At 38.0% G+C, this 18,411-nt stretch overlaps 1 protein-coding gene across 1 annotated transcript in view; it reads right to left on the minus strand.

Moving 5' to 3' along the window:
* fgf11b (fibroblast growth factor 11b) overlaps positions 1 to 12,250 on the minus strand; it is a 42,011-nt gene extending 29,761 nt beyond the window's left edge. The window contains exon 1 of the mRNA XM_019088742.2: positions 10,643 to 12,250. Within this exon, the coding sequence (XP_018944287.1) occupies positions 10,643 to 10,835 (193 nt within the window). The 5' untranslated portion in view covers positions 10,836 to 12,250. The remainder of the gene's footprint in view (positions 1 to 10,642) is intronic.
* Between the last annotated feature and the right edge of the window lie 6,161 nt (positions 12,251 to 18,411).

Consider the following 18,411-nt stretch of genomic DNA (forward strand, 5'->3'; position numbering starts at 1 on the left):
TTACTAGAGGTCAAATTTAGCTCTATGTGGAGTTGTTTTTTTTTTTTTTTTTTTTTTTTTTTTTTTTTAACTCTATTTGGGAGTTATTCACTTTTAGAAGTGTTAAAATGTCTATTTAGAGATTTGGAAAATATAAAATCTATTAGATTAAATTTGAAACTCCAGTTTTCTAATGTGTGATTACCAAATGAGACTTGACTTTTCTAATCATTTGCCAGATTTATAGTCTCTGTACAATTTTTAATCATTACTGTGTAGCTTTAAAGTATTAAATCACTGGGTAATTTTCATTTTTGGGTGAACCCCACTTTTGATAAAAACTTGAGAGACAAATGCTTTGCATTTCAAAAATCATTACAGCCCAAGTATAAATAATTAAATAATATAAATAAATACATTTATGAATATATAAAAATTTAAATATTCATAAAAATCCCTGATCTGTTGCTTCTGAGTCAGAAACAGTCACTGTGAGGAACAGAGCATGCGGAAGGAACAGTCTGCTTTATGAGTCTGCTTTTTGTACTCTGTGAACATGGGAAGATAAAAGAAAGGATAAATAAAGGTAGAATTGATAGAACAGGGAAGTCATTTGCGAGGTGGGACAAGCTACTGCATGTTCATGAAAATCATAAATATATCCTTTTTTTGCTTAGGTATAACATGTACTACTGAATCATACACATGAGTAGGAATGAGTATTAAGAAAGTACATTTTGATTGTTTTATCTCTTTAAGCAAATTTTTCCACTTTATTGATACTTCAGTAGAGCAGTGTTTCAGATTTCACATTATCAATACTGTTTGTGTCATTTTTGAGCCACAAAAGAAAATATTTGCTATCTTCAAGTTCTTTTTCTTTCTATCTCTGCACCCAGTTTACAGTGATCCCCTTTTCACCCCTAGCTCTGTCTAATTTAATCTCACGCATCGATGACTTTTAATTAATATGACTGGCTGAGGGATTCTCGTACTGTTACATGGTATTTTTCTGCTTTTCTGAATCTGACAAATGCTATGGAAATAAACAGCAAACATACAACATATAAACCAACAATCCCCACTAAACCAGCAATCCTCTCTGTATAACCAACCCCACTGGGAGCAGATTTAAGCAATGTTGCCATTATTAGTCAAGCATTGATATTCCCTGCACTAGCTAGAGTGATACAAATGCAGTAATTCTAATCATGTTCCTGCTGGTGCTTTCCAGCTTTGTCTCTTGCTTATCTTTTGCCCACTTGCGATATCACCACACACACTGTAATGTTGGACTCTTGTACGGAGCGGGATGTCCTCTTCAGCCGGCTGTATTGAGAGCTCTGGCTGTTTATTTAAAATGCGGCAGTGCCCAGTGCAGCTCCTCAAAGTCAGAGAGAAAATGCAATAACCAAGACGAAGCCTCCATGTGTTCGTTCAATTATGTGTGCGTGGTTTGATCGGTCACAATGTAGCAGAGCCAAAAGTCACACCCTGTTTTCCTGCTGGTGTTCACATGATCGATAGAGGTTAACTGTCAAGTAACCTTTCGTGTATGTGCAAGGAGTGTGTATTTGTGGGTGTTTTTTGTGTGGGAGGTTCTGGACAGAGCGTCTGGTACAGTGCGGTGTGCTGCTTTATAGCTGTGAGATGCCAGCTTACCCCGTAATGATAAGAGAGTGCAGTGTAATTACAGGCGCTGCTTCAGCGAGCAGCCAAGGGCATCTGTGACTCCCCTCCCTGACTAAGGCCAAACTACCAGGGCTTCCCTCAACCTTTATTAGGACTCCCCACCAGTCCCCCCTCTCTCTGCTGTCTCTCATTCTCTGCAGCTCTCAGCAGTTTTTCCCCTCTTATCTCGCTCACGTTTCTCATTCTTCTTTTCCCTCTCTCTATTTCTTCCTCCTTCATCAGATCTTCCCTCTTGGTCTGTCCTCTTTCTTATCTTACCCCATTTCTTATTCTTTCGACGTCTCTATTGCGGGGGTTTTCGATGTCTTAAACCGTGGACCTCCCCATAAACACTGCATCATATACTTGGAAAGTAATCACGGCAGACCAAATTTACCTGTTTGGTTTATCTGTAATAAAATGTATTACCCAAGTTTATCTCTTCCTAAAAAATTCTGTGGAAATTCATATTTAAATGTGAGCCCATAGGCATCTCTTATTGTTTTTTTGTTTCTTTAAATCCTTGCTTGCAGTGCAGTTTTCTATTTGTGTCTTTAATTCAGTCGGCTAAATTCAATTTTGGTTTGCTTTATTTTTTCAAGTGCACAAAACCAACAAATTTTTTTTTTTTTTTTTTTTTTTTTCATAGTTTGCCTTTCCAAAAATACCCAAAATTGTTGGATGTTCCATTTCACTTTCTGCACAGAAATGAAAGATTTATTATTTTTTCCTTTTTTGATGGGGGTTAAAGATATATAATCTATTAAGCTGAGGTATATTTGCCTATTATTAGTTATTTTCAGTAGTGATGCACTAAAAGTTTTTTTATTTATTTATTTTATTTTTTTAACACAGTACCAAGTTTCAGTTTATACCAAAAGTTTTCATTCAGCCAAATACTGAAAATAAAGTTTTGGTTATTAAATTTGGGTAAATTAACTATTAGTATGCTATTAGTTGTGTTCTTGTGTAAAGTTCTTCTGCAACGAGTCACCTTAACGGAACATATTTTACATATTGCTTGTCTGGCATCATTTTGGTCATGGTGAGGTGCATCCAGTCTTATGTTGTAGCTTACCTACATTATGGCACAAACTAAACACTGATATGGTCAAAACGCATCTTTGGAGAAACACTAATTAAATGTCACTGTTTGGGTCATTAATTTCAGTCCTCCAAAACTATTTCAGACAAAACTAAGAATTTTTATTTTATTATTATTTTTGGTGCATGACTAATTTTAAGAATGCAATTTTAAATTCCTATACTTAACCATAAACATTAGCTACCCCTCAAAATCAAAGAAAAATAAGAATTCCCGAACATTAAAAATCTGGTCGGTTAATTGTAATATTGTTCCAGGACCAGCATGATTGTTGATCTGTGAACTTTGTTTGTTTTGTTAAATCCCTGTGAGAATATGTCCTTATCTTCACTATCTCTATTCTTTCTTTAGTTCTTATCCTTTGCTCTCTACTGCAACAGTTCTTTTTATTTTGTTAGATTCACTGTGTGGAGTACCACAGTACTTGCTCTAAGACACATCCATTAAAGCTTTTCAAAAACAATTAAATTTCTAATGCCACGATTCTATCATAAGACCCAACTGAGTTTTTATGGGTATTAATCTTTTGGAGGTCAATAATCCAATCAGACACTTCAGTCTTCTGTCTTCCTGTATTGTATGCCTGACACGACCTTGTCAGCATCATTGTGTGACCTCAAGGGACCGTCCCCTGAGATGACAGCCATGTCCATTCGATTATCTTTTATTGTGAATTGACAAAAAGAGAGATTGAAAGCATGGATAAATGCAGAGTAGCAAGATTTTAAATACTGTAGCGCAGGCTGCTGAATGTACAAAGCTTGAATGAAAGGTGGTTTTACATGCTGGTTTGGTTCTGGTACTTGCAGTGGTGGACGTGTTACATGTAACTATAAAGCAAATCTGTTTCTCTGGGATGACAGCCTAACAGTAATGGAGCCTTGCCCGCTCATGACGTCAACACCAGCACTTAAGTGCTCAGAAATTACAGAGGTAAATGTCTACCTTTTCTGTCTGCTGCTCCTTATCCTCTGCCCCTTCTGAAACACACACACACACACACACACACACACACACACACACACACACACACACACACACACACACACACACACACACACACACACACACACACATACACTTCTTTTGTGTGTATCCCTCTTGTTAGAGGTCAAACTCAATCTGTCCTTGTCAGGTTTAATCAAAGTATCCACAAATTCAATTTCTGCTGCTGTGTGAGAGAGGCTATTAAGGCATTTTTTGTCATTCGCAATGTCATTAGGCAGTGAGGCGAGAGGGCATGGGGGTGTTTCCCATTCTGATGCATTTACTCATCATTTTAGGGTAAATAAAGCCCAAGTGCTCTTTGTCAGTACCTAAAGGTGCCATAATTCCTTTACTCTCTTAGAAATGAGCTGTTAATCATGAACAGTAATATTAAGACTCAAATTCTCATTCTACATCTACTGTATCTGTGCATCAAAATGTCACACTGGTCAAAAATCATTCTTAAACTGTATTTCTTGTTTTCCAGAAGAGACATAATTAAAATAAGATGAATGTAAAGCTCAATTCCATTAATGTGGCTTGAATTAAGTTTATTTTCTGTTTTACTGGTTTCAAATGCATAAATGTAAAAAATTACCATGTTACAAACGTTACATTTAAAGGGAACCTATTATGCTCTTTTACAAAATCTTGATTTTGTTTTGGGGGTGTACTAGAACAGGCTCTCATACTAAGTTGTTCTGAAAAAAATTCACATATTTTACTTTATTACAACACCTCTCTCCCAAGTCTGGCATGAACGGCTTAAATAGTTTCTGTATCAAATGAAGGCCCGCCTTCTGAAATATGAAATGAGCTGTGATTGGTTAGCTGGGCCAGTGTGTGTTTTGATGAAATGTCTTGCACCTTACCATAGCCGCCTGCTGCCAGCTTCAGTGTAAATATTGCATCAAAATAAAATCAATTTGAGCGCGATTTTAAACCCGGATGATTGTAAGCACTTAAAGTTCATCTGCCTTGGGAAAGCTAGCGTGTATCTAGTGCAGCTCAAACAGGTCTCGTCCCATTCGTCTGTATTTGTGATATCAAAAATCCTGGAAAATATGAGTTATATTTTCCTATTTATAGTTTTTGATAAGTGATCTCTGTTAAATAAAATATCTCCTTTTGAACTGGACTTTAAGATTTGTAACTTTGCAGATCTTTTTTATTCTCAAACAGCAACATTACAGACTAGCTAAAGTTGAAAAATTGAAAGAGCATAATAGCACCTTTTTAAGCTTTTAAACATTTTTCTGAAAAGACTTTTCAATTATGTTACACAGTTTTGTTTCTCAGTAACTTTATAATGCTTTAAAGATGTTTAGTTAGTTTTACTGAAATACAAGAGATAAGTATTTCTAAGTAACTCTACAATTATTAGACTAAGTTATAGTACTATTATTAATATGCTAAGATATTACAAATGCACTACTTTTTTCTGTCATTCAAACAAATGACACCTGAAGATTGTTAAGATATGGCAAAATCTTTTGAAAAGAGGAAAAAACATAAAAAAGCTTATATTTTGTTCGTATGCAGATAATGTTGCTAATGTTTTCTTCATAAAAATGCTACTTATACACATTCATGTTGCCTTACTTTAATTTTTATTTATTCATTTATTTATTTTTCTCAGAAAGCTCCTTTTTGGTGACAGCAGTCTGTGCTATAACCAAAAAGCTCCATAAAGAAGAAGCATTCTTTATTATTTTCTTACAAAGCTCTGCTTCACCTGCTAATTTTAGATTTTTTCCCCTCAAATACCAAATTCAGCATTGCAAAGATATCCCTCTATTTCATGCCAGTTTTTGAGCATCATTTCCTGTTTTAGTGATTTTTTTTAAAAAATTATTATTATCAATAATGTTTGATGAATATGATACATGACTTTTTTGCTCCAGCATGAATTCACTCATACTAATCACAGGCTAGCGGCATTTATCTCAGTGCTGCCTTTTCTCTGATCTCTTTCAGACAAATTTAGTCCAAATCTGATCTCTTCCAAACTGCTGGAACTTTTCTACAATCCGCTTCTACAAGTCCAGCCTTCCAACCCAGAGGCAGCACTGAAATAACCCTTTAAAACTAAAGCATGAATCCCTTCAGCTTTAATTATCTTTTCATCTGGAATTAAATTCTTGATAGATTATGAAACCCTTCTCAATCTTTGGTTGTGTAACAGCATAAGCTGATGTTTGTATGTTTGGCGTCCTCATTATCAACAAAAGAGTCTGGGAAACTCATTTGGCTGCTGTTGCAGCCGCAAATCTAATCGGATATTCATTTCATACAGATGGTAGTGAGCAGTGATTGCTGCAGCTGAGATTTGTCGGAATTGGGGCTCTCAGGACAGCCAAAGAGAAAGACGTTTTGTAGTGTTAGTGTCATTGTAGATGTAACACTCCAAGTCCATAAAAATATGGCACAAAGTACTGTGTTAATTATCCATATTGTTTAGTCATTGGTGTCTTATCTGTATTTTGAATAACGCATTGCGTTTTGTGTTTTTTATTTTTAGGGTTATAGGAAATGTCTGTGAACTTACCAGTACTTTTTCAGTTTTCTACATTTTTTTTTCATACAGTTAATGTATTTTAAAACTGAGGTTAAAATGTGAATTTCTAGATCTGACCCAGCTGCAACCTGTCAAATACAGAATGCACTAATTACTAAATTAAGAGCCTGTAAAGGAGAAACGCAACCTCTCAGTTAATTTTGGAAGGCTGCTAGTGGAGGGTAGAGCAGATTAATGCTGTTAGCTCCGAGAAAGCCTCAGCTAATGTTAACACCAATAAAACATGCATAGTAGGGGCCATTAGTCACATGTGGGTTCTCTTTCCTGCCACATTATTAGACTCTTTCAGGTGGTCAATCACAAATCGTCCCACCGGCTTTGACATGGAGATCAATAGTGTTAACCGTCCAACGTAATGCCTTGGGGTCTTTCATTTCTGTCATATTTACTTCTCTCGTCCAATATCTTTATTCGCTTCTCCCTCTAGGATCACCCAGAGGGACCTGAGTGGCAACCACACAGTACATCTTTGGTTCATTTGTTGACTTACAAAATCATTAATGATCTACATCTTAATGCTGTGTTGTGAGCTCAGAGAGAGAACAAACTAAATTCAGTTTCATTGACTGTACCAGCAGCTTTGTAATCAGTTTGTATTTATTTATTTATTTTGTTACTTTTTTAAAGTAATGATGCAGTTATTGTGCCCCCCAAAATTGCTAGGTTTACTCTTTATATGTTCATGCCAGTTGAATTGATATTGAGTTGAATTGATTGAGCTGAATTTGATATAGGCTAGCTTAGAGAGAAAATAATAATATGCAGTTTTATTATGCAATGTACAAGTCTTGTGGCTTTATTGTAACATTTTGTAGCGTTTATCCCCGTGCAGTGTCTTGCCCCATTGACTGTAGACACAAGATTTGTTCTTAGAAACTGAGGAATTAAAAATAGTGTTCTGCGGTAATCAATAACATGTTCATAAAGCTTGAGCATAGCACAAGAACTTGAACGCTGAGTGTTCTTTTAAAATAATAGACAGTGTTTAAACAAACAAAAACTTAATGCAGTGAAAGTAAGGGCTGCCAATTTTAATTTAACATACTCTCTGCCAGAACTTGCTTAATCATCAGTGATTTTCTCTCTTCCTCTGTATTCCCTCTGCATGTCCTTCTGTCTTTTGCAGTGACTCACTTTTTGTCTTTCCACCTGTCTCTCCTCCATTTTCTCCTTTCCTTTCATTACTATCTCTTCCCCTCGCTCTCTTTCACTCACTCTTTCTTTCTGACCCCTGGCACTCTCAGTACTAAGATGAGAGGCTACCTAACACTGTGCAGTGTGATCAGGTGTTGTTGAGTAAGCAAGATAGACAGCCCATCTTCAGCGGTCAGCTTAATGCTGTCCTCCTCCAGTGCCACGTCCTCGTGCCCTGAGCGACTCCTTTAGTCCGAACCCTGAGCAGAACTACTGCATTCCCCTTGCTACACACCTCCTATCTCTTTTTCTTCTTTTTAATTTCATTTTCATTTTGAAGGTTGTATACAGGACGGGAAATTAACTTTTCTTTTAGCTACAATAATATGTTCACCATTATTTTTATTTTTTTTCTCCCCCAGGTTCAAACAAGGCTCTCGATGTTTAGCAGAAATCACTAAATGTTGCAAGCTGTAATCTCATATTAGTGGACTTTTCAAAAGAAAACCTACATTATAAGCCGATTGCATCCTGAACATTTCCTGAGCTGGTCTAAGATCTAATCAAAATGTACACATAAACAAGTATACTACGTAGCGACAGCTTTTTTTTCAAGGGCAGTCTGAGCCATCTTAAATGTTTCCCACCACCCACAACTGTGAAAAAAATTCTCACTTGGATGGTGACAGTTGTTAATTTCCCTCTATTAATGATATGTCATATGAAGGTTCATTGCCAGATGCTGTTTTCCACTGTTATCTTGTTAAAAATAAAACATTCAAAGCCAAAGTCAGATAATTAGGATTTCACAGGTGAACACGTGCCTTATAGTTCCATTCATTTATTATAGTGTCATGATAATTGTGGTAGGAGTTTCTAGAGTTAGGGAAGATGCTATCTTTAATATTTACTTTAGACACTGATTTCAGGTGTTTCTTCCAGCTATAAGCTTGACATTGATTATTCATTCATATAGACAGTATTCAATCCACTCCTGTAAGCTGTTATATATTGTAAAGGAAAATTCAAGAGTAGCCTGTGTGAGGGGTTTTCTCAATCCTTTGCTGATAATAATCAGTTCTCTCCCGCTCAGTCCCTCTCCTCCTCTATAAGGAGATTTGTTGTTGAATAAAGCCAAACTCTCTGCAGAAGCCAAGTGCTCCATAAAACTGTAAAGGTGTAAAACAACCTCTGCTATTAAGAGAATTGTGTGTGGGTGTGGGTGTGTGTGTGTGTGTGGTGGGGGGGTTATGTTTCTATACCATCTCCATCTTGCGTGAAATTGGGCACTGGGCAAACGGAGAGGGTGATCATTGATTAATCAGTATACGTTAATGAGCTGCATCGATCGAGAGACCAGTAGACTCAGCGCCGACCTCAGAGGGTGTGAGACCACGACACCATCTTAGAGCAGCAAGGGAACCCATCCTAAACCAGAGACAGGTGTGCGTGAGACAGATGTGTGAAGAGTGTTGCGGGTGCAGCAGGGGCTTGACATTGTTATAATGGATGTATATGGATCACTGACCTGACAATGCAGCAGTGATCCCATGGTCCCACACTGCTGTGGCTAGGTGACGCCCACTAATTTGTCAATTTTTGGCCGCTTCAGTTCACCCATAGTGCTATGGATTGATTTTGAAGCACAACTCGTGTGTCACAGACTGAGGTATTCAAAAGGACTTCCCTGCTGGAAAGTACTAGCAAGGGCTAACAGGCCATCTTAACCATCCAACCTTTGACCCCTGGTAGATAAGCACTAAATCAGCAACTAGAATAAACTTGTGTAGACCAGCATGAGGATTCAGGTCAATACAGCAGGAATAGATGTAAGAGTTAGAAATATCAGAAAAATATAATCTATGCTAGCAATGCAATATTATGCCGTTTCCTGAGCGTGTTTGCATGTGCAGAAATATATTTGCATTTCAGTATGTTTCTAAATCACATTATGCTAACAGTACTGGTGCGTAATGTGATAATGTGTTCAGTTGATATCAAAGGAATGTAAATATTACAGAATATGGTCCCAGGAGCAGGACAGGCTATCAGCGTTACCTCAGTATCATAAAAATCCATGCACACACTCTCCCTTTCACATTCATTTCTGTTTATACCCATATTTTTTCTGATGATTGCAGTGTGGTGCGTTTCATGTTCATTGGTGAGAGAGGCAGATAAAGAGGCAGATTAATATCCCTGACTATAATCATTTTCATTTACGTACAAAACACCCACTCTCTCTCTTTCACTCTCAAACACTCACTCACTGCCGTATCTCTTTATCCCGTCTTTCACTCGTTTTGTTTTACATTGACAGTTCTTTTATTCGGTATGCAGTTATTTAATCTTAGGCGATGGCGTCAATTGCACAATGTCATAAGTGTTTGGTCCCCAAGATATTACAAAACTCACAACCAATGGCAGCGATACCAAACAGAGATGTTTTTAGTTTCAATAAAACTGCTAGTCAGAGTTGTGGACACTGGTGTTTTGCATTTTTGCCCTGTAGGTTGGCATAACAATCGCATAGCCTCTGTCTCAGTATCAGTGCTGTAATCAGAGAGCATTCTGTTTTTTTTTTCTCTCTGTTTGGCCAGTGGCAAGGTTACCGGAACTAAAACATGGCCGGAGTCCAACTTCCAATTTCATGGCACCACTGAGTAACAATCTTTTATGAAACACAGTCGAAATCAAGTGTTAATATGCAGACATGCTTGCCCATGTGTGAACATAGAAGAGATGATGTGTCTCGGGGTAGTAATTAGCATCATAAGGGCAGGTCTTAACGCAACCCAGAATAGCCTATGCATGTGGGACGCTTTGAAAGACTGTAAATCACACCTTATAAAGGGCTTGCCTCTTCCGGCTCTGTTCATGTCATAAAATAGCAGTCAAACCCTTTCCCTTAAAACTGCAACTTAATGAGCTTAGTGGTTCTCTCCATTATGTGACCTATTGAGCATTGCTTCACAGAGACAACTGTATTTCAGCTTTGTATCCTTACATTTGTACCACAGCCAGTTCGACTGTGAAGTGTCAACAGAGAAGCCAAGAAGAATGACATCAGTTTGAAAATTTAGTTCAAACTTTTTTCATTCTGCTTTTTTGCAAGAATACAGTTTTTCCTTAGTTGGTGGATAACCAGTTTTAAGTGGTTAAAATAGAAAAGATATAAATAAACCTACCTGGTCTTTTGTCTGTTCTTCCTCTTCGGCTGCCACATAACCGTACTTTTGATATGAGAACAAGAATTTGTTTCTGACAAAGAGACTTGTTGCTCTTGGGGCATGGCTTGCGTTTGCTGGCTATCGGCCGGTTGGCTTGGTCTTCCTTGACTGCCCGTTTTTGTCTGATGAGAGAACTGGCAAGAGCTGCCATCTTCCCCCCCCTCTCACCTTTGGGAGGGGGGTCTCTGTTTGCTTAAGAGACCCTCTCTGGATGCACTTGTCTTTTTACCAGCAGTACAAAGAGATAAAAGTCAAGGGTCAAACCTTGCGCGGCGAACCAAGAATTCAAGTAGGTTCCTCACGTGTCCGTGTGTTTCCCTCCAGTAAGGGAAGAGGTTAAGTTCTGGTCCACTTACAACCTATCCCTGGTTTGTCCTTCATTATGTTTGTTTCGCTAAATACATATTGACACCACAACAAATCCGTAAAAAATGTAAATCGACACGGTCACATTTCCACAAAAAGATACAGAAAGAGGCTGACAAAGTCATCGTTGCGACATTGCCGACATATTTGCCCGCCCCCCACCCCTCTTCTCCCTTCCCCTCCCCTTATGTCTTGTTCCTGAAGACAAAAACACTGACAAAGCTAAAGTTTAGCACACGGAAATGAAGAGCTTTCTCACCCACACATGGCTGGTCCTCGTGGAAAGTTCTTCACTTACTGACAGCAGAATTATTCGACTCAAATCAGATCCTGTCAGAAACGGGCAGATGGTCAGCCTGCAGTCCCTATGGCTAACTTTAGTTGTGCTGGAGGAAAAAAAAAAATAATAATAATCTGGAGCAGTAATCCAGCGCTCCCACGTCCAGAGGCACTTCTGCTTCAGCTGCTGGGACAGACAAAGCCCTGAGTCGCAGGACGGGAGCCGGGAAAAGAAGAATGGACTCAGAGAAATTTCCCTTCTGCCTCTTCTGGCACGCGCTATCTCTCCCCACAGCCCTACATTAGCCCCCCCCACCCCACCCCAAAGCCAGCGAGCGTGTGTGTATGTGGGTGTGTGCGCAAATCCAGCGGCTACCACCAGTAAAGGTGACATTCATGAGAGAACAAGTGAGGGAGGGAGAGCGAATGCAATCGTGTGAGAGAGAGAAAGCGAGTGAGTGTAAAAGAGTGTGGGAGAAGAACAAGAATGATGAATGAGAGCAATGGAGAAGAGAAAACAGAAAGATGAAGGGAGAGAAAAAGAGGAGGGTGAGAGAGAGTTAACACTACTGTTCTTCCTTCACTCTGCCGTGTCTGTCCTTGATGGGTAGAGTGGAGGAGAGAGAGTGAGCGAGAAAGCGAGAGAGAGCGCTTTAGGTGCCAATGGTGACAGTTTTCAGTCACCTCAGGAAGAACATCACAGTCATGCATTCCGAGTCAGTTATCCCTGCCAAATTTACACACTCGCACTCACAGTTATCCCCACCACCTATCTCTCTCTCTCTGATACACACATCCTCATGTACACAATCACTTTTAGGGGATTAGGATTGTACCACTTTTATTGGTTTAGTGTTCAGTTTTGTGGATTCTGTGTGCTGGGAGTGTTTGACGTTTGCTGAAGGTGTAAAACTAACGCAAGCAGAAAGACTTTCTCTGTCTTATATATCTCTTATCCTGTTTTTTTTCTTCATTTACTTTATTGCTCTTCATCTCAAAGCTCTTTTCCCCTCCGTCAGTGCCCCCCCCCATTCTTCTTTCTGACATCACTGCAGTTTTGCTTTATCTCTGTGTATTTTCCAGTCTCTTGGCACTCTGCAAATACAGCATGTGAAATGAGCGGGACCTGAGGGGCGGTTTGCTTAAAGAGACAGACAGGCTCTGAGAGTGTGTGTCAGGATGGGTGGCTGTCTCTTATAAATCATCACAAAAATCATCTTTGTTCTACCGTGCCCTCATCCAAAAACAAATATACTATGTTGCCTATTAGGGGTGGCCAATATACTGGTAGACACAATTAATCGGCTGAAATTTGTCATCTGGTAGAGATTTTGGATTATTGTCTCTATCCCGGTTACATGCCCATGTGACGTTGCTGTATTACACGGTCACGAAAACATATCGTTTGCATGCATTTTTAAGCATTGCGGTTTTAAAAACAAGTGATTTCAGGCCGTTGAAATGCAATCAACAGCGAAAGAGAACTCATTTTACTATATGTGCACAATGTCTGAGATACTTTCTGAGCAATGTTAGAGAGGTGTGTGCTTGTAAAGATGGTGCTCATGAAAGGTTAAATACACACACTTGAATGTGTCAAAAAATGACCATCTTTGCAAGTATCCTCGTAAACACAGTAATTTAGGTATTAAGTGAAAGCAAACAGCTGAGAGAGAAAACATATGTAACAGTATATGGAATCCGGGCAGCTCTTAAAGTTACAGCAGTCTAATATTCCTGCTGTCTTACATTCAAGTTAATCATTCATGTTAATTGTTTTTTTATTCTTTTTTTGTGTGATATTGAGAATTATGAAATTTCTATGGTATAAAAAAAATTTATTTCATAAAGTCCTTATTTAAAGCAATAATAACTATACTTTGTTATAGTTATACGGTGCTGTTTTGGTGTAGGATCAGCATTGTTGGTCCTGGATTGACCATTTTGGGTTAGGATGTAACCACATGTTCTAGATTGTTAGGACCACATGTGGAAGTTTAAGAATCTGCATTTGAAACCCCCATTTTATTATTCTAGCAACACATCTTTTTTCAGTCATACCTGGTAGGCACTTATACTCTCCCAAAAATAAGTTTGCACACAAAAACATGCAAACATATCAATATGAACTCTCTAGAGATGTTTCCTGTGGGACAAACCCTGACCATGATCTTGGAGTCAAAATATCTTTTTGTGATTAGCATTGATTGCATGGATATGCAGTGCTAAGAAGTTTAAAATGTGCCTGGTGTAATTGAATCTGTCTTGGCTGTTTACCTTGTAGCGATAGCAAGATGCTTCCACAACATAAAAATGTGCAGCTCTTCAGCGCGGCCTCAATAAATCAAGTATTCAAGAGGCCAGTCAGTCAATCAAATTTTATTTGGCATCTTCACAGAAATCTGCTGTTGAAGCACCTAAAAAGTACCAGCTTGATTTACCTTCGGTTCAGAAATGATGTTGCCTCAACAGACAAGGTCACAGTCTGTCAACTGCTGATTGTCAGATGACAAGTTCCTGGCGCTTAAGAAGAGGGCAAAAATGGTGAAAATTTAATTAATTTAAATGTTTTTTGAAAAAAGCCTCGTAACCACATCTCTTGCTCATAAGCTCTCTAAAGGAGGCAAAGCAATCTTAGAAAGAGAGCAAGGGGAAACATCAAAATTCCTGCTTTCACCAAGTATTGGCCTCATGCCAGTTGCCAATTTGATTTCTCAGTAGATACACAAGGATAGCAGCCAAGTCAGATAATTTTACTTAAAAGTTCATGTTTTATGGAACTTTCTAGAGCTGTGTTCATCTGTGGTACATAGATCATTCACAGGACATTTATGTTCCCATGACTTATAACAGGATGCTTAATAAAGGCTTGAGAAAGCAGTACCTTGTAAAGTATCTGATTATTTGATTGCACCATTTTAGTTAGAATACATTGAACTGTTGAAAAACTGTCAGAAAGATGTTTTTGGCCGTTTCGATTAGTTTTTTTTTTTTTTTTTTTTTTTAGCTCCTGTTCCTATTAACTTTTATTGTAGGACAAGCTAGAATAGTCTTCCCCTTTTTGTGTGTTTTTTGCTTTTAAAGGAGAATATTCAAAAAATTTTGGTTAATTTATTCTCATCCTAGCTGTCCTAGTCCAGTGTATCTTTTTAGGTTTATTTAGTAGATTTAGGAGTAGTTTCTATCGTGGCAGAGCATGTTTAACCTCCCCCTGCTTTCCCAAGCAATTATTTTCCACAAAGGTCTCCCTGACCTCTCTGACAAACACGGACAACCCTCCTCTCCTGTTTCCCCATGTGTCTGCACAGCTCAGCCCAACCTAGCTGGCCCAGTTCTGTCTTTATGTCTCTCCCAGTACCTTATCTCTCCTTCTGTCTGTCTCATCTCTTCTCTTTTTCTGTCTCTACTCTATTCATCATTGCCCAAACAGATAACAGGAGGTATTCTTCCGTAATCCCCTCTTCCATTATATAAGCATGCAAAATAACTCTTGTACTTTTTTTGCCAGTTTGAGAAATATTTATAATTTGCTTGACCTCTGGGTCAGGATCTCATTAGAAAAGAGGGGGGCAATATGATTTTCATTTACATTCGCTATTACTGTTTACCTAGACAAGCTTGTAATTAGGATTGAGTCCTAAATGTGCTTCGCTGACTTTAATATCAATGAAATTTGTGTGGATGTGTGAGCGACTCATTCGAAAGTTTTCATCCGTGTCCATGTGTGATTTGTAAATCATTCTTTCTTTCCATGACTCCTTGATGGTGGTTTAAGTCTCAGTTGAGCATATGTGAACGCCAATTTGAAATTCATCTTTCACATTTGATCGTACTCTTTCAAATTGACTTAACTATGGAGAGCAAATGTTTTTCAGATGGGTGGAGGTCTGTCATGACTACATCTCTCTCACTCCTTGGCCCCCAGACCTCTAATTAGAGACTCATGATGAATTTGTGGTCATTCAGTCACTGAAGGTGATGAATGACTGAAACGCTGTTGCATGCTGATTAACTTCACAATCATGCTGCACTAGCATTCTTTCAAAAATGTTCCTCACAGAAATGTAATACTTGAACTATAGTCTCCACCAAAATGCCACAGTTGCTACAGTACAAGGAGCCTCAAAACCACTTTTTTATGTCCAATACAGATACTGCAACGGATACACAGAAACTGTGACCTCAGGTTTTAGTAAATGTCTGGTATTCTAATTAATAAAATGATATTAGATGCTTTCAGTCTAAAGTCTCTGGAGTAAGAGGGCTCAAATAACATTGGGCATGGAGGGTGAGGGTAATTTTAGTGAGATTGTTACGCTCTGGGGTTACCAGCATCTTCATATCCTAATCCTTCATTCACATCTTTGGACTCTCTCCATTTGAATTTCTTGTGAGCAATTGAAAGGAATTAAGTTTAAAAAAAAAGTAAGTATAAAAGATAAATTTGACTCTTAATCTTATAGATGGGGAAATAGCTCAGCCCTTTGCCTTCTTCAGCGTGTATGATGTCTCTGTTATCATGGTGAATCTACAGAGAGAAGTCTTTTATCCCCTCCAAACAGCCTCAGCAAAATACTGATAGAGATAGAAGAGAGGAAGAACCAGTTAAATCCTGTGGGTGGATGTGTGTGTGTGTGTGTGTGTGTGTGTGTGTGTGTGTGTGTGTGTGTGTGTGTGTGTGTGTGTGTGTGTGTGTGTGTGTGTGTGTGTGTGTGTGTGTGTGTGTTTTGAATGTCACCGTTGTTTTGTGTGTATGTGAGCAAAATGCTGTGATAACTCAACACTTCTGTGATGTTTTGGTATCTAAGGTACCCAAATGCAGCACATCTGAGGCAGACAAACAGATCAAGAGATACCAGACAAAAAAGAAAGCAAGAAACAAAGTAAGACTGTGAGACAGAAATGTTGGTGGAGTTATTCTGTACACTTTAAAGCAGGTCTGTTTCTCAAACTACTAGCTCATAGGTGACTTTCAGATAGTAAAAGGTGGCCTGAAGTCATCATGAAATTAACACAAGTTAGAAAACACCAATAAATCAATCCTCAATGGACAAAATTATTTGAGTTTGGAGCAAATCAGATCTCTTGGACTATATGGCCTGTAACATACTGGTTTGGCTCAACAGTGCTTAGAATATGTGAAAATTAATATGAAACTTCAATCAAATAAAAGCCTTTCTTTCTGATTTTGTGTATGCATAGTTACTATGTTTTGTCTTTGGCTGCTTAGTTTATTCTGCCTTGTTTCTAGTTTTTACGCAGCACAGAAACTTCAATTACTTTATTTTCCCTGTCCATCTGAAATAAAATGTTCTAATCATTTAGTGTGTAATTAGTCATCATTACATATTTAAATAACATCTGGCCTATACATCAAAGCCATCTTCTGATGTTTCTAGTCTCTTATCTTCACGGAGTAAATTGCAGTTCTCATGGAAATAAAAATCTTTGGCGTCATCACTAAATGTACAGAGCAGTCTGCTAGGTTTGAAGGAGAGATGAGTCACTCTACTCCAGAAAGGTCTGTCCATGCATCAATAACGGTATATAGTTATAAAAACATCTCTTTTTGTTGTGACTGGCCAGTGGCTCACAGGTCATTCAAGTCTGCCATGCTTGGCTTAAAGTGTATGCACGCAGCCTTCTTAGTGTTTTAGAGACTTTTAGTCTTCAAAGAACAATTTGCAATTGTAACAACAAGTAAAAGTTTTGCAGCATCTCCCTCATCCGCTGTCCCATTATTCATCATCAGTATCAAAGTGTCTTTGAAAAATATATGTACTTTGTCATCAGAGAGCATCAGATGACAAAACAGACACTTGCTATATTGGCCATTATGACACAGCTGTTACTTTATGATACATTTATTGCTCATCTGTAGAAATGGTTCAATCAGACACCCAATAAATCAGTTTCTTCCTTAGCAAAAGGTGTTGAGCTTAAGGTTTCACTTGAAGTCATTCTTCTATCCTAACTCTTCTGTTTGCTCAGAGTCTGCTATGATGAATACAATTTTGTTTAAAATTTTCCTTGATAAAAGAATATGAAGAGTTTGATAAATATTTGATATAATGTTTATGCGCCAGAAACTGAACGAAACAGCGTTACTCATTTGAACCACACCACACGGACCGTTTATCCACCCGGCTCAAAGTTCAAGCAGCAGCAGCGCTAGCTTACTAGAGCAGACGTGTTTACTCGCTACCATGGTATTGTGTTAGAAATGTGGGTATTCGTATCAAATTTTATTATATTATTAACATAGACATTAAATAAATGTATTAAAGGAGTAATGGATTATAATTACAGTATTTTTGTGATTAAGCTAGCATTTGTGCATTTACAGTAAATGTATTTATATTACTGTTTGTCATACAAATACCTAAAAACCATATAGTTATATTTTTATCAGGGTACTGAGGTGCTATATGTGTGGTTTTAACTGTTATCATGATACAAATGTATGCTACTATGGAAGGCCGATGGTTAATTAAAAAAATATATATATAAACAGATGAATACAATCAGAGTTCTAAAAATGTCCTGGCTCTCCCAAGCTTTGTAATGGCAGTTGAATGGTGGTCAAGATTTTGAAAAAAAAAAAAAAAAGGAAACATCCATCATAAAAAATACTCCACACAAATCTGGGGGGTTAATAAAGGCCTTTTGAAGTGAAGCTATGAATTTGTAAAATATCAAATATCCATATTAAAACTTTTTAAACCGTAATCTCCAGCTTCTGCTAATTGTCGCACTAACTGTCGTTCACGAGAGAGTGGCATCCCAGTGGATGTCGTAGGATGTAGGTGTAGCATAATCTCCAGTGAGAAGTGCCGAACACGAAAGCGCAGAGGAGAGAGCAAAATTAAACACCGGTCACAAATTAGAAGTACAAAATAAGGATTTATAAAAAAAAAAAAAAAAAAAAAGGTTGGTGGATTTCAATACAAGCCAAGAGGAGACTGGTTTTCTTTTGCTGTACACTCTTAAAAATAAAGGTGCTTCACGATGCCATAGAAGAACCATTTTGTCTAAATGGGTCAATAAAGAACCTTTAACATCTGAAGAACCTTTCTGTTTCA

The sequence above is a fragment of the Cyprinus carpio genome, chromosome B10 (assembly GCF_018340385.1).
Source record: "Cyprinus carpio isolate SPL01 chromosome B10, ASM1834038v1, whole genome shotgun sequence".
NCBI classification, from domain to species: domain Eukaryota; kingdom Metazoa; phylum Chordata; class Actinopteri; order Cypriniformes; family Cyprinidae; genus Cyprinus; species Cyprinus carpio.